General features: G+C 52.8%; 1 protein-coding gene across 3 annotated transcripts; it reads left to right on the plus strand.

Moving 5' to 3' along the window:
• Nucleotides 1-10703: 10703 nt before the first annotated feature.
• Nucleotides 10704-21757, plus strand: LOC116953527 (uncharacterized). 3 transcript variants are annotated; one of them, XM_032973796.2, is made up of 8 exons: nucleotides 10704-11182; nucleotides 11565-11650; nucleotides 12817-12925; nucleotides 13967-14064; nucleotides 14476-15229; nucleotides 15577-15837; nucleotides 16603-16673; nucleotides 19510-21757. In XM_032973796.2, the coding sequence occupies exons 1-8, from the start codon at nucleotides 11176-11178 to the stop codon at nucleotides 20389-20391; spliced, it is 2268 nt and encodes a 755-aa protein (XP_032829687.2). In that variant the 5' UTR covers nucleotides 10704-11175; the 3' UTR covers nucleotides 20392-21757. The 3 variants fall into 3 exon arrangements, with proteins under 3 accessions (XP_032829687.2, XP_032829688.2, XP_032829690.2); XM_032973797.2 differs by having other exon boundaries at nucleotides 10704-10965; XM_032973799.2 differs by lacking the exon at nucleotides 10704-11182 and having other exon boundaries at nucleotides 11564-11650; nucleotides 12771-12925.
• Nucleotides 21758-23391: the final 1634 nt, after the last annotated feature.

Here is a 23391-nt window from a genome sequence, read left to right on the forward strand (position 1 = left end):
GCGACGGAGCGCGAGAAATGAAGGCGAGTGCTGGCAGGGAGGGCGGGGGGGCGGGGGGGGGGGGCTGAGTGACTCAGTGCGAGGGAGCGAGCAGCTTGACTCGGACGAGCCCCTCCCGCGCGCGTCTCCACGTGTGCACGCGCGTCTCTGTGTGCACGCGCGTCTCTGTGTGCACGCGCGTCTCTGTGTGCACGCGCGTCTCTGTGTGCACGCGCGTCTCTGTGTGCGCGTGCGTCTCTGTGTGCGCGTGCGTGCCTTTGTTTTGTGTATCCGTGCGTGTCCCTGGCCTTGATAGGTGCTCGCGAGCAGCACTTGCCCCAATAGCCTTGCAAGGCTATACGGGGGATCTTTGTATTTATGTGTGCATCTCTGCGTGACTCTGTGTGGGTATCTCTGTGTGTGTGGGGAGCGGTTGCGTAGCGGTTAGCGCGCCGAGCTGTGAATCCGGCGAGCCGAGTTTGATTCCCGCCCACGGCCAACACCAGTGACGATTATCTGATCCGGTTCTGGGAATCGCTTAGGTCGACTCGGCCTCAAATGAGTATCTGATGAGGTGTGTAATCATCGCCACTTGGGAGACAAAGGCGGCCGGGCGTGGTGCTGGCCACCCATCCCCCCCCCCCCTCGTGTGCCGTACCGGCCTTCATAGGTGCTCGCTTACATCACTTGCCCCAACAGTCTGTCAAAGCGATACGGGGGATCTTTGTCTTAGTTTTGTTTGCATCTCTGTGTGTATACGCGTGTGTCTCTGTGTGTATACGCGTGTGTCTCTCTGTGTGTATACGCGTGTGTCTCTCTGTGTGTATACGCGTGTGTCTCTCTGTGTGTATACGCGTGTGTCTCTCTGTGTGTATACGCGTGTGTCTCTCTGTGTGTATACGCGTGTGTCTCTCTGTGTGTATACGCGTGTGTCTCTCTGTGTGTATACGCGTGTGTCTCTCTGTGTGTATACGCGTGTGTCTCTCTGTGTGCGAGCGTGTGCCTGTGTGCGTGTGTTTCCTCCAGTTCGATGAGGCTATGCGGTGGATCTTTGTCTCTCCCACGTCAAGGGCTGCTCCTAAATTTGGTTCATTCTTCAAGACGCACGCTCCCTCGCCTCGCAATGACGTCAAGAGAAGAGAGCGCGGTGGAGGTGGGAGGAGGTGGGGGGGGGCAGAGGGGGAGGTGCTGGGGGGAGCGCGGAATGGGAGGGGGGGCAATGGAGGGGGGGCGTGGGTGGCTGGGAGCCGGGGTTAGAGGGGAGGGGGGAGATGGAACGCGGTGGGTGGTTTGGGAACTCACAATGGCTCAGAATCGATGGCAAAGAAAACACAGCAGACGTGGCTTGTGCGTCACCGTGACGATGGCGTGATGATGTCGTGACGACGGTGATGGGGGTCGTGATGGTGGCGATGATGTTGATGGTAGTGATGGTGAATAATCGTCTGTATCATCATGGTGATGGTGATTATTATAATGGGTTGTGGGTGATGATTGGTGATGTGCGAAGATGACGATAATTATTATATTTTGATTTTGATTTAAAGCTTTCGTGACTGCAGTAATTCATATTCTTAGTTTTTTCGGTAAAGTCACGTTGAAGAGAAACAACAAAATAACAAAATATATATAAAACAATAAAAAATTCTCACGACGTTTCGACCATAACTCAAACGGTCATCATCAGGTGTGTCGGTTTGCATAAATTTATTTTGAAAACGGCATATTTATTTATTTATTTATATAAAAATGACGTTTGCGTCACGCGCAACGATTGGCTGTTTGCCAGGACTAGTCCATCTATTTTTTGAAAAGAGGAGGGGGGAGACGAAATTTGTTTTTATGTATGCTGTCTGAAAGCCACTGTAAGCGTGAACAATCAATCAAGAACTGAAATGATTTATCAAATCTTTCCAATGATTGCTAAGATAGAATCCATCTTCTCGGTTGAAATTGTCTCTGTGTTTGTATATGTGGATAGCCTCATGAACGAATCTCTCATGGAAGCCAGATGGCTTACAAAGAACCTCCGTCTTGGAAAAGTCAATGGCATGTGAGCCTACTGAATTAGAACAATGATCTGCTACGGCCGAGGTGTTGGTCCTACCGTGTTTAAGGTCTGCTTTATGTTCACGAATGCGGTCCGAGATATGGCGTTTGGTTTCTCCAATGTAACTACTACCACAGAGGCAACTTAGTTTGTAGACACCAGGGTATTGTATGTCCGGAATCACATCTTTTACAGACGGAACCAGATCACGGATTTTATGTAATGTGTTGAAACGGACCTGGATCTTGTGTTTATTCAAGATTTTGGAGATCTTTTTTGTGATCCCAGCAATGTAGGGTAAAGTGATGGTTTTGAAAGGCTCCTCAAGAGGGTTCTTCTTCATGGTTTGAGTGATAGCTTTGCGGATTGTATAGTCGGAGTAATAATAATTATTATTATAATAATGATGTCGATGATAGTGGTTGTTGTATTTACCTGAATGATTTAGAGCATAATAGTTGCCGGTAATGATTGTTGATATCCGTCGTGTGAAGAAGATAATTGTTGTTGATGATTATTGTTGTTGATTATGGTATGAATGCGACACAGCAATAAACAGCAAGACACAGCAAAAGACAGCAAGACACACAGCAAAACACACAGCAAGACACACAGCAATAGACACAGCAAGACACAGCAAGACACACAGCAAGACACAGCAAGAGACACAGCAAGACACAGCAAGATACACAGCAAGACACACAGCAAGACACACAGCAATAGACACAGCAAGACACACAGCAAGACACACAGCAATAGACACAGCAAGACACACAGCAAGATACACAGGAAGAGACACACAGCAAGACACACAGCAATAGACAGCAAGAAACACAGCAAGATACACAGCAGGAGACACAGCAAGAGACACAGCAAGAGACACAGCAAGAGACACACAGCAAGACACACACAGCAAGAGACAGCAAGACACAGCAAGACACACAGCAAGATACACAGCAAGAGACACAGCAAGACACAGCAAGAGACACAGCTGGTGTCAAAGCGATGCCTTGCCAGGCTCGACTCACAGCTGCAATGCTACGGCAGTCGCCTTTAAAATGCCATGGGAAATAAAATTAAATATAGTTGTTGTTTATGATGAAGTACATAGACAGGAATGACTGCACCTGCAAGTTTTCAATCATAGCATGAGTACACTCCAGCAGTGGATTGACCATGACGATGCACACATCCCATCGGACGCAATCTCGATCGCCATCAACATTCGGTGTCTCATCAGCAGCAGGTTCGGGCTCGCTCGAATCGCTGCTGGTGAGCTACCAGATGTTTATGGGCGAGGATCGGTTTCAACATTCAGTGTCTCGTCAGCAGTCGTGCTCGCTCGAATCAATGCGGGCGAACTTCAGGCCTTACATGCGAGCACCCCTCGCTCTTGAGCCCATGGGGTCCGCGTTGAAGTTGGACGCTAAATTCGAGAGTAATACACAACTCAGCAGCATCGTTCGCGTCGTTGTGGATGATTATAATTCCCGATGATGGTTATGATGGTTATGATGATGAGTAAGTAGGGGTATTGGGGGATTAGCCGGACAATGGGGGAGGGGGGGGTTGGTGGATCACGCGTAGATTTACTCAGCGGTGTGCGCGAGACACCCCACTCACCCACACGCTAAACCAGCACATCGCACGTTTAGGGGGCAGGCAGTACAGCAAATAGGTTGTTTCCAGGCTTCTGTAGGCCGCAAATATGTTCAGAGGTCAGTACAGTTTAAGGAGAGGATTTCTCCTCAAGTAGGGCAGAGCTTCTTCGTTGTTGGCCCTATCACAATCACAGCGGGGGGCACTGTCGAAGTGCCGTCATGGTTAGCACAGCGAACTTTCAATGCAGAGGTCGCCGGCTCGATTCCGATCTTCTGACGCGGCAGCCGAAACGATGGAGCAGGTTTCTGAAACCCCCCCCGCGCCCCGCCTGCATCTGTCCATGCAGCCGTGATCATTGTTGTGTTCACCACAGCCATTTCATCGTGCAGGTCTCGTCGTGTGGTGGGGTAAAGTGTGAGTTACTCCCACCTCCTTCCAAGACGTCTTGGCCAGTGTGGAAGAGTTAGGCCACAAATCCCCCTCGAGTAGCGGAGGCACCCTTCCGCCAGCAGTGGCTTGAGCGAGCAATTGCAGGGGCTGCGCCTTTACCTTCTCTTCTTAATTAGAAACTGAAATGTGTCTTCTATTTTACTTCCCTGACTCGGTGGAGTACTTTGGGCCCTGGACAAATGTCCCCCCCCCCCCTTGCACCCCCTCCCACCTAAATCCGGCCCTGCCCACAATCCAAACCCAACAACCGAATCATCCCATCAAAGCTGCCGGTTTGGAAAGCAATCAGGCGGGGGTAGTGGCAATTACTCTTGTGGATGCTTTATTTCATTATTTACCTCCTTTATTTGCTCGGCAAATAGGCGGAGTGCACACGCGAAGGGGCGGGGGGGGCAGAAGAAGACCGCGCACACCTGACTGCCTGCACCCCACTCCCTCTGTTCTCCCCACCTCTTCCTCTGTTTCCTCACTTGCACCCCGACTACCCCCCGCGCTCCGCACCACTCACAGCTGTGCCTGCCGAATTGTCTTGGCAACCAGCCCTCATCGTCAGCCATGATCGATCCACTGCTGGATCGGATGAAGGTCTTCCTCCCAAAGCGTGTGACGTGATGTAACAATCAAACCTAGCTCCTACACACGCGATCTGATCGCATCGTTCCGTATCCGCGGTGGCTGTCCTCTCGTGCGTGTCCAATCCTGTGCAGCCAGCCCTCATTGCCATCATCATTCTATTCTCTCTCCACTGCTGAATGAAGGCATCATCATCTAATGTCTATCTACTCCAGTATACAATAATAGTATTCACGTCCTTTGTTTACCATGAAAGCCTCGCTGACTCTGGCAATTTTTTCAGCAGGTTCCTGCTTAGTGTTCATTACATAAGTGGTTGGCGTGTCAGAATGAAACCAGAATGCATGGAGACAATCCATGCATGCGAGGAGGTAATACGCAGGACTCCACGCAGATATATAGAACGCATGGCTGAACTCCACACCTACCGATCAGCTCGCCTACCCAAGTCTTTAACACTTGTCATTTCCAGGCAGCCTCCCATGCAAGTGCTCAGCCGGTTCAACGATGCATCCGATCTCAGAAGCGAAGCCGCTCTGAGCCTGTTGAGTTGGTGTTGGGTGATTGCCCGGGAATCTCTCGGCGTTGTTGGCATCGGCTGAGAGCTCAGCTGAGAGGTGGACAGGATATGACCATTACATGATTCAGAATCCGTATTTAATTTTCAGAATCCGAATTTATCCTGGAGGATTTGATGATTGAATCCATCTGTGCAGAGCTCTATGAGCCGTACGGTGGCGGCTAGGCACGCCGGTGATCCAGCAGGGTGGATGCAGCGAGGGTTCGTGGATCTCACGTAGAATTTGCGAAACTCCCTTTGCGTGGGCGTCGAGGAAGAGCCACAGCCTGACTAGCCAGGAGAAGGCAGTACGGCAAAGTGCGGAATAATTTCCATCTGTTTCAACTGGATTCCAGCGAGCATATATGTGGACTCCACTTGTTCTGTCTGTATGGGATAGAGAGTTTCCTCCTCGCACGCGTGGGTTCTCTCCGGATGCTCCGGATCCTTCCCACATATTATAAACAACTCGTTCAGTGGCCGATAACATCTTAATATATAGAGGACGGCACAGCATGAGCAATTGTTGGTAGTTGCCGGCTCACCGCGTGGCTGCTGCGTTGAGACCCAGCGTGGAACTGTTTTTGAGACTCTAAAGGCCATTCATTACAATTTGGTGTGGGAATTCAACAGTTGATTGCACTCGATATACTAACTCCCGCCGTATGAATGTGAAATTTCCACCGCTGGCTCAGGGTGCCCTCAACAGAAGATGGGCGCTTAAATGAGTGAGAAACCTCTTGGACAATTGTGATATCTCACCCTCGGGCCCGTGTGAGGTCAAAGAGTGTTTGGGTCTCTCTTGGGCTGCAATGTTCCTCGACAGTTCATCATGGGCTATTGCATAGCATTTGTTTTATTGATTCATGTTTATTTATGTATGGGTTAGGTCGTCGTGTTGGTATTTTGTCAACTTGCTCCGACATCCATGCTCCCCACCTTCACCAACCCGCACAGAGCAGCATGGTGAGGTATGGGTAAATAACTCTCGCTATCCGCACGGCGTGGGGAGGCCCTCATTCAGCAGTTGATTTACAAAGGGGCTGTACGTGTGCTATGTTTTTTTATTTTTAATTTTACCATGTAAGGCCCACTGAGTTTCATACCTCTTTTTCAGAAGCGACCTGGCCACAAATTATAGCTCAACGATGGGGCTAGATTGAAAACTAATTTCTTTAAAATAGCTTTTTGTGTTTAGTTTGTTGTCTTTCCCCTGCACCTCCGATTAGTACGGTTTGCTACTACGGTGCGAAAGGAGTTAAACATAATACTATAAACGCATGATTTTGAACGTGGAGGGAAACACTGGAAGACCTAGAGAAAAACCCGACCACGGGGAGAACATGCAATCTCCAAATATACAGGCGTCAGGGTCGAAATCAACGCCACGACCTCCTGCATACCAGGTGAGGTAGTTAACATATCTCTACCGTGGCGCTCAAATGTAAGTCTGGCAAGGCTGTCAGTCGTGAGAGTTTTGTTGAGAGAGCGAGAGAAATTAGAGTGATAATGAAGGGGGTTGGAAAGGGAGACGGGGAGAGAGAGAGGGAGAGAGCAACATCTGCTCCTATTTGTTTTTCAGCGAAAAGTGGCCGAGTTTTCCACAGCTTTGGCAATCCTATCAGCACATGGGACTTGCTGATGAGCAAAACAACAACCCACTCCACCATCTACACGGCGGCCCTCAGCACCCTGGCCAGCGCCTATGCACAACTCAGTGGTAGCTGTCCGAGGTTCTGAAACGTCATCACTGCCGATCACTGGGCAGTTCAGCCCTCATCCCCTCACAGTGATTTCTGTCCAAGATACATTATTGAAACGAATCATTCACCTTCAGCTGGAAGACAACCCAGTCAATGCTTATTATTACGTAAAAGCGATGGTAATTATGCTTAGATTCATCAATTAAAATCAATAGATTTTTTCTTGATATACCCTATTCGTCCGTGAGCCCAGACCAGATATTTTTCATTGTCGATATCACCTGAGGTGACATAGCTTTAGCGGTTCAAATTTCTTTATGTGGCCAATAACAGTGAATTATGTAATGATCATGTCAAATGAGTGCAGTTATCAAGTAAATTCACTCTTAGTGGCCGTGTAAATCAATCGAGACGACTTAAGTTTTCCTACCTTTGGTGGTACCAATTTCTGTCCTGGCCCATGAACTAATGCATCCTTTTAGCCTGAGTAGGAATCAAATATTTTTTGCTTCTCAAATATTCCACACCGAAATAAAATACGAAGACAAATATCCTGGCGGGAGCACGTAGGCGAAGTTTGTTGTGGGAAGTAGAGGGCAACATAGCAACGTCCCTTGCTCTACTGTACTTATATGGTCCCGGTCTGTGCTCCTTTGCCTTCATCGACACTCACTGTCCAGCGTGGTGAAGTATGGTCAAATGTTCCTCATGGCCCGCACAGTGTGTATGTGTGTAGGGGGGAGGGGGGGGTTGGGGAGCGGTAGGGTAGTGGTAAGCGCGCTGCGCTACGAAACCAACTACCCCAGTTTGATTCCCGCCCACGACCAACACCAGTGACGATTATCTGAACTGGTTCTGGGCCTCCCCTAGGTCAACTTAGCCTCAAATTAGTACCTGGTGCAATGTGAAAACATCACCACTGGGAAGACAAAGGCGGCCGAGCGTAGTGCTGACCACCCACCCCCTCGTGTGCAGTGCCGGCCTTCAAAGGTGCTCGATAACAGCACTTGCCCTAAAATTACGTGAAGGCTAAACGGGGAATCTTTGTCTTTGGTTGGCCTAGCGGTGTGGGAGTGGATTGTCACAAAGACCGTGAGTTTAATAAAATATTAACTTAAAACGTACGTTTTTCGTAGCTGATGCAATGATCCATATATGTTTAGGGTTATGTTACGTGGTGGTGATTTAATGTAAAAATACTCGTTATTCCATTCTTGCGTATGGTAACATGTTCAGGAGCTAGATGCCAATGTCGTGGTCTGCTAGTCTCGACTGGATGGCTTTAGGAGAGAGAGAGAGTTCGTGTAGTTGTATTATTCCTCCTCCGTTGAAGGAGTGCAAACTACAGTGATTTAATTAAATGGTCCATAGACACTGCACGAAAGTGTTTTTATCTTACCAGGTAAGGCCCACTAATCTATTTAGCTCTTTTTCTGAAGCGATCTAGTCACAAATAATAGCTCAACGAAGCGGCCTACGATATGGAAAATGTATCGCAAAGAAATACACGAATCTTATGTTTCTACACGTGGAGGGGGAAATTGGGAGGACCCGGAGAAAAATCCACGGGACCATGGGAAGAGAGGACACGCAAACTCCAAATATACAGCAGGCGTCAGGGTCAGGATTGAATGCACGACCCCCTGTATACCAGGCGAGGTAGTTAACATCTCACCATCGCGGCGCCCTCTCGCCACCATAGTCACTAACCCTCCATTTGCCGACACGATTATCACGCTTACAAAGATGTTATTATGATTATTATCTTACGTCATCAGTGTATATTGCTCACGTTCATTACCTGATGCATCTCCGAGCAGTTTCAGCGAAACATCATCATGCGCTAATGTTTAATTAAAAGTCTTACACTACCACCATTGGAGCTTGAGCTTTATCGGTCAGAAGATTGTCAATACATTGGCCGCGTATAAAGTATAACATCTGTGTAAACGAGACAATCCCGTGTAGCGCCACGGTGGCGAGGTTTTAACTACCTCGCCTGGTATACAGGGGGTCGTGGATTCAATCCTGACCCTGACGCCTGCTGTATATTTTGAGTTTGCATGTTCTCCCTCTCCCCGTGGTCACGTGGATTTTTCTCCGGGTCCTACGGTTTTCCCCACCACATTTAGATTCATCCGTTTAGATTATTTGGCTGCTGTAAATTTCCATATGATAAGCTACTTCGTGGAGATATCAGTTGTGACCAGGCGCTTCTGAAAAAGAACACCATAGCTCAGTGGGCCTTACCTGGTAAAATAAATAAAAAAAGTAGTTTAAGGTGGTGGAGGGGTCAATTCCGATTAGCACGGTTGGCTACGTACGGTGCGAAAGAAGTTCAACATACACACGTGATACATTAATTATGGATTCACGTGACTCCTGTAGCCACTGCAGGCGCTGCATTCACCAGTGTTACGAATATTTCTGTGGTGATGTTGCTGTTGCCACTGCATTAGCAGTGGTGCAAAAGCACAAATAACAAAACAAAAAAATCAACAAATTTGTCAATCATAACACCGTGGCCTTAAATGGAAAAATACATTATATAATAGGCGACGTTTCGAGCAATGGCCCTTATTAATATCCTATGAAACAGTATAGTTGCGCAAAACACAACGACATATATTCATATATGGTATCCCTCAGGGCTGGCTCAGGTGAATTAATTTTTAAAAAACACATTTAGTTCATGTTGTTTATTTTTTACAGACAAGGGACAACCGGGCCGGTACGTAAACCTCACTACACACAACAAAATAGCTTAATCACGCATCACTCAGACTGGGAATTAAGCCCAGGACCTCTGAAATGTCTGCCGATGTGTGTATGTGTAGTGATGGTGTAGTGGTTAGCTAACCAATAACAGTGGCGCATATTTTGACCGGTTCTGAGTCTCCACTAGGTCGACTCAGCCTGAAATAAGTACCTTGGTGGGGTGTGTCATCATCAACTTTGGGGATACAAAGGTGGTAGGGTTGGACATCCACCTCGTCGCGTGCTGTGCCAGCCTTCATAGGTACTCGCTAACAGCACTTGCCCCAACACTGTTAAGGCTATGCGGGGGATCATTGTCTTTGCATGTACATGCGTACGTAAGTGTTTGTGTATTACAATGAGTCAACTCTTGAATCAATGTGGAGAATACGGTAACGATAATAGGTTATGGTACGCGTCGCTCGTCGTTACGACTTCAGTCGTAATCGTCCTCAGTCTTAGTTTAGGTTTAATAGCGTTAGCTGTATCCTTAGTTTTTTCGGTAAAGTCACGTTGAAGAGAAACAACAAAATAATAAAATATATATAAACCAATAAAAAATTCTCACGACGTTTCGACCATAACTCAAACGGTCGTCTTCATCTGAAGACGACCGAATATTTTACGTATATTTATTATTTTGTTGTTTCTCTTCAACGTGACTTTACCGAAAAAACTAAGGATATGAATTACTGCAGTCACGAAAGCTTTAAATCAAATTTTTAGCGTTAGCTGTGTTCAGCGGGCGGGGTCACGTGACTCAATGTTTACATTTGGTTGCCAAGACGACGCGGGGGAGGGGGCATACGGGGCAGGGGGGAATGGGGGGGATGGGCGGAGGTGGGCGAGGAGCGGAATAGGGGGGTGGGCGATGGGGGGGAGTGGGGGGGGGGAGTGGGGGGGCGGAGGTGAGGGGGAATGGGGGGTGGGCAGGGGGGGGAATGGGGGGTGGGCAGGGGGGGGAATGGGGGGTGGGCAGGGGGGGAATGGGGGGTGGGCAGGGGGGGGAATGGGGGGTGGGCAGGGGGGGGGTCTGTCCCGCGGTGACGTAACTCGCGGCCATGTGACCCGTGGCGCCTCACTCCATGTTACTCGCAGCCCGGGCAAGGCGAGGAGACGCGATCCGAGCGCAGACGCACGGCGGCGGCGGCGTCGGCAGCGTCGGGGTCGGGGTCCACCATCCATCCCATCCCACCGCTCCGCGAAGGCGTGCAAGCCGCTCCGTTAACCGACTCACCCCCTACCACGACCACCCGCACCCGCCTCGGGTCTGGCTCGGCCTGCCGGCATCGGTGAGGGTTCTCCCGGTAGGGCGGCTAGGCAAGCGTCGGGGGTTCGCGCGCGGCCAGGCCGAGGTGATTTGCATTCGCAAGTAAACAAAGGCGCGAGGAGTGACGCGGAGTGGTGGCCAGGGGCCGGGAGGGGCCGGGAGGGGCGCGCCCAACGATGGCCTGAGACGTCCACGGAGGAGACGGAGTGAAGAGATCAGCTCGTGGGAGGGCATGCAGGGTGAGACGCGTGCGGGGTTGATGCCCGTAAACAACAACAACAAACCCCAACAGCCTGAGTTGGGGTGGGGGGGATAAGCCGGCACGGCGGCCAGCTCCACGCCCGGTCGCCTTTGACGTTTACGCAGCGCACCATTCACATGTTCGCCGCTGTTGCTGGCCGCGAGCGTGGTCGCCGGTGTTGGTGGTAGCGCAGTGCGCTCGCCACGTGAACAAGCGGCGAGTGGGGACGGCGGGCGGGTCGCTTGACTGAGAAACGAACGCGAACGTGTGGGACATTCGCTGCCTTTTGTGTTTCGTGCTAAATCGGAATAACACATGAACACGCCGATACACGTCCAGCCACACAAGTACACTGAGTTCCATGTCGACCCCGACCTCAGGTTTGGCCTCCACCGTCGCCGACGCCGCGATGTCGAGTTCGGAGAGCGACAGCGACTCGAGCGGGTGGACTCTGCTGAGCCGCGAGGTGAGGGACCCTCGTTAGTTCATAGTTAGTTCATTTATTTGGTATAGCCCTGTGAGCCATTCGGCTCTTGAATCGGGTGCAACCGCAACAAACAAAAACATGAACAAGAAAACATCTTAAAGTGATTATGTGACTGTGCAAACAGAAAATCCAGGAAAAAAACATCAAAATATTCCTGAAATAGCACCGTACGCCAACGCTGTGTGCAAAAATCCCAGTGGGATGCAAGTCAAATAACAACAACCACAAGACAACTAAGATTAAGGACATCAGTCTAACTCCGTACTACAATAAACAAAAACATGGCCAAAACAAAAAAATCGTTTTCGAAATCACCAAAATAAAAGCCATAAATGCAATGTAACAGTGATCATAGGGACTGTGACCGAATTTTTAACAATAAACTACATTAATAAATTATAACACCAAAATCTAGAAGCATATTTTAGGCCACTGAATAGCAGTGGCGGCTAGGGGTGTACAACTCCTCTAGAGCAGTTTTGAGTGAAGATCTCATAGGTAGTGATTCAAGTTGCAGTTTATTGGCAATAGCATTCCAGACCCTGGGGGCATCAATAGCAAAGGCCCTTCCTCCGGTTTTTGTACGGCAATAGGGAATGTGAAGCTGGTAAATGAGCGAAGACCTGAGGTCAAATTTGTTCTTTGAAACAGAGAGGAGATCCAGTAAGTAGTCTGCGGATTTTTTTGTAAGTACATCGTGAATAAATAAGATCTGGTGCACAAGCCGTCGAACATTAAGAGATGTTAAGTTTGACCCGCGTGTTGTGGACGCGTGTGAGGAGTGAGTGGACCGGAGGGGTTTTGGGCACCCGTGGTGTAAGGGGTGAGGGGATGCGTGTGGTGAGCGGGGAGTGGCGAGGTGACCCGCGGGGAGACGTAGGGAACTGGGCCCCCGTCTCCCCCCCAATACTCCCCCACGGACCCCGCTTGCGCGTTGGCTCGGTCCCCTTACGCAGCGGCCGCGATTTCCACAGCAAACAGCGCGGGTTTCATTTACGTCCGGTTGGGGGGGGATGCGGCGAGAGGCAGAGGCGCTTACCCGAGGCCTCCCGTGTGCCTCTCGGCCTCCCGTGCGGCCTCCCGTGCGACCTCCCGTGAGGCCTCCCGGCCTCCCGTGCGGCCTCCCGTGTGTCCGCGGCATGCAGGGCCTGGACGAGGAGCGCGTGGGTGCGGAGCGGAGCCACCGGCTCTGCCACTGCGACGATCCCCAGGGAGATGTCGCTGAGACGGCGCCGTGCGGTGCCGAGCTGGGGGGTACGGCAGTGACACAGCGCGCACCTGTCTGGCGGGGTCAGGGCCTCGCGTTGTGATGGGTCGAGATCAGGGGTTCGCGTTTAGTGTGAGGAGTTAGAGTTAAGGTTTTCAGTTAGGATTATGGGTTAGGTTTAGGGGTTTGAATGAAGAGTTGGGATTAAACTATTTATGTAGCTCTTTCAGAAGCGACCTGGCAATAAATGATAGCTCAACAAAGTGGCTTATCGTGTGGTCATTTCTAACAGCCTAATACTCTAAACGCGCGTTGTTTCTAAACGCGGAGGGAAAACCCGGAGGACCCTGAGAAAAATCCACGCGACCATGGGGAGAATATGCAAACTCCAAATATGTTTAGTGTTCTTCACGGAGGCACACACTTTACTTGGAGGCAACACGTTTATTACACAGCCTCAACAGGGCCAACTACACAACGTACACACGGCTAACTCGACCCCAACAGGGCAACTACGTAACCGGGTCAGTCAGTAACACCCTGACTGACCCACGATGCTGAGCGGAGACCGAAGATCGGAGAGACGTAGCGCCGATAGTTGATTCCAGAGAACAGCCACGAACGCTCCCGGGCCTGCCCCTTGATGCTCCTGAGCGTGGCCTCGCTCCGCCCTCGGCCACGCCCGACCGAGCATTCCGTGTCTCTCAAGCTCCCTTCGCTACCTTGTCCCAGTCACGTGCCCTCTCGGGTTCACCCAGACTACCCCGTCCTCACTTGCCCTCTCTCAGGCCGTCACCAGGACTATGCCCCTTAGGGCCCACTCGCTTGCCATACTCACCCTGGCCCCCGAGAGAGGTTCCAGATGCACAGTGGCTGGCGCTAACACCATAGTGGCACCATTAACGTCACTACACATGCAGGCATCAGATTCCGGGATCGAACCCACGACCTCCTGTATACCAAACAAGGTAGTAAACATCTCACCACGGTGGCTAGGATTGCGGTTGTGTTGGTTCACGTTCGCCTGCGCCACCGCTGCTGCGGTCGTCCTCCACACTCGGAGTGATCGAGGAGTTTTTGTCTCGCAGGGTTCCTGGAAGGGAAACTCTGGGAGGCGTTGGACGCCGGGGGTGAGGGCCCTGAGGGGGTGGGGGAGGGCCGAGTCCCCGACGAGGCCACGTGCACGGTGAGTAACAGCAGTGGCAATCACCACAGTAACCACAGCAGTAGCAGCAGCAGCATTAGTAATAACAGCTGAATCATGGGTAGTATTTATTCGAAACTTACGTTGAACAGTAGCATTTATTTAAGCAGAGAGTGATATGTTAGAACAAAGTGCTGTGTTGCCAGATGTTATCGCTTAAGCTTGTGGCTCACCCTTCAAGCACAAAAGCAGCGCATCCTATCTTACAGTCACATACCTAAGCTGTTCGTCCTGAACTCTCCCTAAGACAATTCGGAGCTCACATTAAATGTGTTTGAAATGGCTCCGAGTTATTTGCCTTGTTTATCTTAAATGTAAACATTTTGGACATTAGCGTTGCATATATCACATTCACGTCACGGTGAGGAGCGCTAACTGAGTGAACGAAAACAGGTGGAGCAACCCGCCAAACCTGAAGAGGTGAAGGAGGAGGTGAACGAGATAACGGAGGAGGTGGGCAAGACAAATGAACCAATGGACAAGGTGTTTAAGAGGGTGGAAGAAGATGGAGCCAACGTGAGCAAAGAGGTGAAAATGAGTGAGGAGGTGAGAGACGAGGTCAGCCAGGCGATAGATGAGGCGAGGGATGAAGTCAGTGGCAATATGAGGGTGGAGGTGAGTGATGAGATGGAGGAAGTGAGTGGGGAGGTGAGACAGGGGTTGAGCGAGAAGGCGAGTGAGATGGTGAGAGAGGCAGCGAGTGAGGAGGTGGGCGAGGAGTTCAGCGAGGAGGAGAGAGGTGAGGTGAGTGAGGGGGTGGGAGGGGAGGTGAGCGAGGCGGTGATGGAGGAGGTGGACGTGGAGGTGAGAAGGGAGGTGAGCATGGAGGTAATGAAGGAGGTGTGTGGGGAAGTGAACCAGAAGGTGAGACGGGAGGTGAGCAGAAGCGACAACAATGACCTCTTCGCGCTGGATCCCTCTGCGCTCGACGAGGTTCCGGGTCCTCGCGCTTCCCCTGAGCCACCCGTGGAGGTGCCCGACTCCGCAGTTCCGTCACCCTCTGCAGGCCTGCAGGACCCCCCTCCTCCCCGCTCCTCCCACCCCAAGGCATCCGCGGAGCCTGGCACGCGGGCGGGCAGCGAGGATGCCCTCGTGGGGTCCTCAAGAATCCGTGACTGCTTCCCGTTCCCCCTGGGGCGCGAGCGAGGTGGGTTTAGTTCGGCGATCTGCAGCGTTTGAGACACTCACGTGGGAGCCAATACCCAGAAAAGACGAGTGACCAACACAGACGAGCTCACGGAACGTGCGTCCAAATCGCACGTGCAAACACTCGTGTTGTAGGCTCGCGTTTGTTGTACGTAATGGATCAATGTCACCACTACGGCCACGAGAGGTGTCGCCATTCACGATCCAGAGATGCGGAAATTCGCAAAATCGTTCCACCTGCGCTATCCGCTCTGCTGTTTCGATGAGGGCAGTGATCCTGCCATCGTAACAAGGATAACGAGGGTTCATGGAGCCGAGCGATGATGGTTCCGCTTGCGTCTCCTGCAGCCCCGTTGGGTGCCGGCTCCAGCACTGACGAGGAAGACCAGGAGAAGCTCGGTCAAAGTGATGGTGACGAGATCAGGAGCGGGCCGACGGCGCCCAGGCTGCGCCGACGCCTCGCCCGCCGGCAACTCCCCACCGCGCTGGCCGACGGCACCGCACCTGGCACCGGGGGCACCGTGCCCGGCACGGACGCGTCGTTGACGGTGCTGGTGCCCACCCTGGCGCTCATCGGGGTGCTGGGCCTGGTGGTCGCGAGCAACCACGGTGAGCGGCACAAACCCCCACCACCCAGCCCCCCACCACCCAGCCCCCCACCACCCAGCCCCCAACCACCCAGCCCCCAACCACCCAGCCCCCAACCACCCAGCCCCCAACCACCCAGCCCCCAACCACCCAGCCCCCAACCACCCAGCCCCCCACCACCCAGCCCCAACCACCCAGCCCCCAACCACCCAGCCCCCAACCACCCAGCCCCCAACCACCCAGCCCCCAACCACCCAGCCCCTAACCACCCAGCCCCCAACCACCCAGCCCCAACCACCCAGCCCCCCACCACCCAGCCCCTAACCACACACTCCCCGGTCATCCACACCATCCAACCCCAGGTCCACTCGGCCTAATATGCGTGTCTGCGGCTTTGAGTCAGATGTAGTAACCAGAGCTCGCTAACAGAGCAGGGTGCCCTGTGGTGTCTGAGTATTTTATTTGCAGTTTGCTTATTGTCATTTTTTTGTAGTCATTGGTGACCAGACTGAGACCATCATCTCTCTGCACTTAAGAAGCCAATTTAGTCACAACTCTAGTCTAAGTCTATAGGTATCTGAGTCTGTGACTTTACGTGAGTCTATGGATCTCAATATGAGACCATGGGCGACTGGGCTGAGACCATCATTTCGCTACATTTGAGAACCCGGTATAGTCACGGGTGGCTAAACTGGATTTGAACCCAGGATTTCAGTGGTGCCGGCTCGGTGCCCCGACACGGCCATTGTGAGCCCCCTGAATGTGTGGCCGTGCGTGCGTGAGCAGTGGCAAGCGGGAGGCAGGGGACGCTGATGCAGGAGAACGAGCAGCTCGGGGCAACCGAGCGCCAGCTGCAGGTGATGGTGAACTCACACGCGCACACACATGTACATACGTTTACCAACATATATACACACATGAACACTCACATAGGTGTATGTAGGTTTAACTTTTTTCGCACCGTACGTAGCCAACCGTGCTAATTGGAGGTGGTGCAGGTCTACACATACGCATACACACATACACATGTTTATTCATACAAAGATCCCCAGTTGACCTTTTAACAGACTGTTGTGGCAGGTGCTGTTAGTGAGCACCTATGAGGGCTGACAGGGCACATGAAGGGTTCTGTGGGCAGTACCAAGCCCACAGCAACAACAACAACCGCCATTCGCCACAAAGTGGCGGTGACGTCACCACGACGCTTGTGCCAGGCCATGTGCACCTTGAGGCCACGTGAAGTGTCGAACGCCCGCTGGCAGGAGGTCACGGGGCAGACCCAAGTGCCACGGGTCGACTGACTAAGATGACTGGCTGATGCACCACCTGTGCCCCCTACTGTGCCAACCTGCTGTGCTTTAGCCACCCGGCACTCCGCTCGTTGTTGTGAGCGTCGCTCCTCCGCCCTTCGTTGTTGTTGGAGGGCGACTGCCTCCAACCGCCCAGTAGCGTCCTTCACGAGCCTCCTCCACAGAGGCCGATCTTGACTCCGCTGGTACCAGTCATCGGCAAGTCCACTCAGCTCCACGTCCTCCTGTACCACATCACTCCATCTCTTCTCTAGCCCGTGCCGCGCCTGTTTAGCCCCTCGATCCGGCCGAACAAAAGCTGTTTCGGCATGCGGTGGCTGGGCATGCGGGCTACATGACCCAGCCAACGCAGCCTTGCTTGCCGGAAGAGCTCACCGATGGGACCTTGCCCAGATCTTTCAAAGATTTGTGAGCTCCTCACACAATCCAGCCTGGTTAAACCCAGAATGGATCGTAGGCAGGCTAGCCTAAATGTTTCTAACCGGCGAAGATGTTACATTAGGGGGGTCCACGTTTCGCAAGCGTAGCGAAGGGAGGGAATGGCCGTGGCCGAGAAGACCTGAAGCTTAGTGCGGAGCGAGAGACCAGGTAGCTTCCACACAGCGTTACGCAACCGATGATAAGATATTGCCGCTCGACTGATTCGGAGTGAGACCTCTGCTGTTAAACTGGAGCTGGTCATAAGCACACTGCCCAGGTATGGGAAACTCTCCACTCTCTCCACACCTGCCCCATCACCGATTGGGAGTTGTGGGGGTGGAGTGTCCGATGGTACAAAATACCCAGGCAGGTGCTTAGTTTTGGTGGGGCTGATGGTAAGGCCCCATCTCTTAGTGGCACGCTCCAGTCTCAGCAGCAGCGTCTCCAACTCCTCCTCTGAATGAGCAGCTATTACCAAATCATCGGCAGACATAACATGGTTGAGCAATAGGGAGCCATCCCTTGACCGCACCCGGGCATCGATCAGCCTCCCATTATATCTGTACCAAATGGAGATTCCCCCGGTACAGCTATTGAAGGCTTCACGAACTACGTGGTCAAAATAGATGTTAAATAATGTGGGAGCCAGAGGACATCCCTGTCGCACCCCAAGGTGTACACGGAATGGCTCTGATTCCCGGCCACGTAGTTTTACCCGAGCCCGCTCGCCATCATGAAGGTCTTTAATGATCGTGAGCAGAGGGTCAGGGACTCCAAAAGCACGAAGAACAACCCAGAGCCCAGGCCTACTGATGGTATCATAGGCCTTGACCAGGTCAATAAAGCAGAGATGTAGGTCTTGTTGGAATTTCCTACACCTCTGCTGTAGCAGACGGACAGAAAATATGGCATCTGTGCAGGACCGCCCTTTCCTGAAACCGCATTGGGGCTCCGCAAGCCTCTCCTCAGCGTGCCTGGCAAGGCAATGTTGAATAATCCTTGCCAGGACCTTTCCCGGCACACTGAGGAGTGAGATTCCCCTGTAGTTGTTACAGTCTGTGCGGTCCCCCTTCTTAAAGAGGGGGACTACCAGGGCATCCTTCCAATCCTGCGGAACCCGTCCAGCGGTCCAGACTGTTGTTATGATGTCATATAGGGCAGTCTGTGCACAAACGCCACCCTCCCTCAGCATTTTGCTTGGGAGATCATCTCTACCCGGTGCCTTTCCTGGTCTCAGACTCCGGATTGCCTTCAGTATTTCCTCAACAGATGGCACCTCAGCCAGCCACTCACAGGGGGTGACTTCTTACAATATTTGAGGCACCGCAGCCTCAGCAGAGTCATCCCACTTTGTGCCACGATGTTTTCCTGGCTGAGGGATTTCCCCTCCCCCAGGACCTCACAGAAATGCTCAGCAAATCTGCAAACCTGTTCCTGGGGGTCGGAGATTGGATCAACGTATATACACATTAATACTCGCATATGTGCACACGTAGACATGTACACACACATACACACGTGTTTACATATGGTCTCCCACACACGGACACGCACACACTCACATTGTCACACAAGTGAGTACACTCACACCTCTTTCTGGTGGACCTGGCCCCGCCACATGCCGGAATCCGCGATGTGCGTGTGTGTGTGTACGTGTCTTTGTTCGTGCACGTGGGGAGCGGTCGTGCAGCGGTAACCCAAGTTCGATTTCCACTCGCGGCCATCACCTGTGACGATTATCTGAACTGGTCCTGGGCCACCATAGGTCGACTCAACCTCAAATTATTACCTGGTGCGATGTGCAAATATCGCCACTTGGGAGAGGAAGGCGGCCTGGCGTAGTGCTGGCCACCCACCTCCTCGCTTGCTGTGCCTGTCTTCACAGGTGCTCGCTGACAACATTTTCCTCAACAGTCTGTTCAGGCTACATGGGGGATTTTTGTACGTATGTTCCCGTCTGCAGGCCGAGGGGACCGCCATGGCCAGGCGTTGGGAGGCCGAGCGCGGAGCCCTGTCCCAGGAGAATGTCGAGCTGCGGTCGGCGCTGTCCCAGCTACGCCAAGAGGCCAGGGGATCCACTGTGGCGGTGAAGCAGGAGGCCCCCGGGGCCACCACCGCACGAGGGCAGGAGGCCGCACGGGCGGCGGCGCGGGAGCTGGCGGCCGAGGGCCGCCGGCTGCAGGCCGAGGTTCGCCGACTCCACCGGGAGCTGCGGGAGGAGCGTGCGGCCTCCGCGACCACCCGTGGAGAGCGCGACGCGGCGGCCGTGGCGCTGGAGGCCGAGCGGCAGCGCTCGCACCTGTGGGAGCGGCTCTACGTGGAGGCGCGCGACGCGGCCGCCGAGCACGGGAAAAGGAAGAAGGAGGAGGAGGTGCGAGGGCCAGACCCCCGCCACCGGCCCTACGAGGACACCAAGAACTCGACGAGGAAGCGCGGAGAGCGTGGGGCCGGGCAGGCGGAGTCCGACGCAAGCCGGGGCCGCGGCTGGGGAGGCCACGCGACCTCGGGGGCCGGGAGCGAGGCGAGCGCCGAGGCGCGGCAAGGGGACGGCCGGCGGGGGCAGGGGCAAGGTCAGGGGCAGGGCAGCAGGCGGAGAGGGGAAGAGCAGCTGAAGATGAAGGGGAGGGACTGGCGGGGCCCCGAGGAGTACGGGGCCCAGAGGGCGCATCCCACACGGGGACAGGGCCACAACACGAAGCACAACGAGCAGCACAACCGGTGTCACGAGCAGCACAAGCAGCAGAGCTACAGGGCGTGGCACGGGAGGTCACGGCGCCACTGCGACCTGCACGTGGCCGAAGTGGAGATAGAGCTCGGGCCTCTGCCCTTTGGCCCTAAGTGTTGACCTTGCATCTCTGCCAATTGGCACAGACCTCCCCATGCCTTCCCATACCTCTCCCCCCGTCCACCCAGGTCTCTCTACATCCCACATTGCTTCACGCAGCCCTTCACTGCTTCCCTGCGCTTCCCCGCGCTTCCCCCAAGTCTCGTGCAGTTTTCTCACGACTCTCTTCCAGCATTTGCCTGCTTCCCTCAGATGTAGTGTCTGCATTTGCCACGCACAGTCTCACCCAGTCTCACGTGTTTCCCTGCCACCCCCCCAACCCCCCAACCCCCCAACCCCACACGTTCCCCGTGCCTCCTGCATCCCTCTCTCCCCTTGTCCTGCCCTTTTATTCACTCCCCCGCCCTCCTATTGTGGCCCCATGCCTGCCGTATCCTCGCCCTGCTTTCCCCATGCTTTTCCTCTGATCTATCCCTCTGCCTTAGATTCCCCCACCCCAATGCCTCCCTGAAAACGTAGATGTTATGTTATCTTGTTTGGAGCGTTGTTGTTGGAATTGCTGTTTGGGTGTTTGGTTCGTGTGAATGAGTATCTGCACCCACTGGGATTCTACCCCTCACCCACCCAGCCCACCACCCCACCCACCCCATATGAATTGGACAATCGTTTCATGTTGTGGTTTAAAGTATATGTCACGGACGACGTGCTCGAAGTGCCATCAACGCTACCTGCGGAAGATCCTTCGAATCCAGTCAGAATACAGAGGCACCGACATGAGTGCGTCCTCTCCCACACAAACACCACGAGCATCGAGTACTAAACTAAACTATTTGTATTTCACCAGGTAAGGCCCACTGAACTCTGTAGCTCTTTCTCAGAAGCGACCTGACCACAATTGATAGGGCAACGAAAGTGGCTTATCACGTGTAAATTTATAGCATCCCAATTCTCTCAAACGCGTGTTTATAAACGTGGAGGGAAAAACCGCAGCACCCGGACAAATATCCACACGACCACGGGGAGAACATGCACACTCCACATAGACAGGTGGCAGGGTTGGGATCAAACCCACGACCTCCTGCATGCTTGGGGAGGGAGTTAACAGCTCGCCACCTGGGCGTCCCACATCAACTTTGTTTCGTCGCCGGCGTTCCCCGCGCGCATTCGAAATATCTCCTGCACGGTATCTGTGCTGCAGCCTCTGCCGCCCTCTAAAAGGATCAGTGTTTTGTTTAACCAGGTGAGACCTCGGGGAGACCAAGGTAAGTCGCAATTGCAAGACCGACCCACGTGTTGAGAACTGCTGGTTCGCTTTCTCCAACTCGCTCTCACAATCTGCACGTAACTAGTGCCGATGCAACTACAAGCAAACTTGTTTTGTAACTTTAACGAATGCGAAATTAAAAGTTGAACAATTTGAATTTCACGAACGTAAAATGCAAATTATTTTTGACTGCAAAAGGTGCAATTGTGCTCAATGGATAAGTCCTTCCCGTGATGGCGTGTGGCTCTCCACTAGTCAGATATTGCGAGACTCATTCACTTCCTCCCATTGTGTTCCGGTTTTTTAATTTTGCGGAGATAGCAACCCTGGCAGGCTATCTCTTTGATCAGTGTGGCCATGTTTTATCTCTGGTAATTAGTCCCGAATAGCAGTGCAACCTTATACCAACGTGTCATTTATATTGGACCGTATAGTAAGCCACTAGTCTGCGATCCTTCAACGAAGGAGGAACAGCAAAACGACAGGAACTCTCTCCTGAAGCCCACTCGTTGTGGCCAGAACACCTCATTGGCATTCAGCTCCTGAACACGCTGCCATACGCAAGGATAGAATGCGAGTCTCTCGGTCTTTATCCGAGTATTTGAGTTGCTATGTAAGTATTTGGATCTCCATGTTAGTTTTCGGTCCCATGCTAGTCTGTAAGGTCTCTATTTGAGTCTGTGGGTTGCTATGTGAGTCTGTAGGTATCTTTAAGTCAATGGGTCTATAATGTGAGTCTATGGATCACTGTATAAGTCTTGTGTCGTGGTTGTGGGGAGCGGGGGTGTTGTGGTTAGCTCGACGCAGCGTTGCGAACCCATCTACCCGAGTTAACTCGTAGCCAACACCAGTGACGATTATCTGAATCGGTCCCGAGCCCTCGGCCGACTGGGCCTCAAGTGAGTACTGAGTGCGATGTGTCAACAGCGCAACTGGGTAGACAAAGGCGGCCAGGCGTGGTGCTGGCGACCCACCATCTTCGCTAACTACGCTTGCCCCAAAAGTCTGTTCAGGATATACGGGGGATCTTTGTATAAGTCTACGGTTCTTATGTTCGTCTGAGTCATATATAGGGTGGACAAAAAAATCAGCACACACGGTTATATTTATTTTAACAAATGACATGGGTTTAGATTTTTCGTTTAAAATGTAAATGTCATCAGAAAAAGAACAGAATGGATATTACTAATGAGAATAGGTATAATATTAACTTAAAGAATAAACAATTTAAATGTTTTAATGCCACTGTTTAAATAAATCAAATAACCCTGTGTCCTGGACCTTTGGGCCACCCTGTGTACACATTAAAAAAGTCATGGGGGGGGGGGGTGGGAATCGCACCCCCCCCCTACCGTCCCCCCTCTGGATCTGTCATTTGTGAGAAGGCAGAGAGGTGGGGGGGGGGGCAGCAGGTGTGGTGGGGGGTGGCAGCAGGTGTGGTGGGGGGTGGGGGTTGGAGGGGGGGGGTCACTATCCCCCCTTCCTACAACCTCCCCGCCCCCCACCCAGTCCCTGGTCTTTACGGATTTTGTTCAAACAGCGGCGGCTTCCGCTATCAGCCCCTCGCACCTGTGCCGGCTCCACCGCTGAGTGTGCAGCAGACACGGACAGACGAGCGAGGTGGCGCGGCTGCCGGGCAACCGCTCCGTGCTAATGATGCCGTGGGGGAGGGAGGTGGCGGTGTGGTGGGGGGAGTGGTGGTGTGGTGGGGGGAGTGGTGATGTGGGGAGCGGTGGTGCGGTGGTTAGCGCACTTTCGCACGTAACGAACCCGAAAGCGATCCGAATTAGATTTCC

Source organism: Petromyzon marinus, chromosome 52 (genome assembly GCF_048934315.1).
Source record: "Petromyzon marinus isolate PM22_M1 ecotype Great Lakes invasive population chromosome 52, UKy_Petmar_22M1.pri1.0, whole genome shotgun sequence".
Lineage (NCBI taxonomy): Eukaryota > Metazoa > Chordata > Hyperoartia > Petromyzontiformes > Petromyzontidae > Petromyzon > Petromyzon marinus.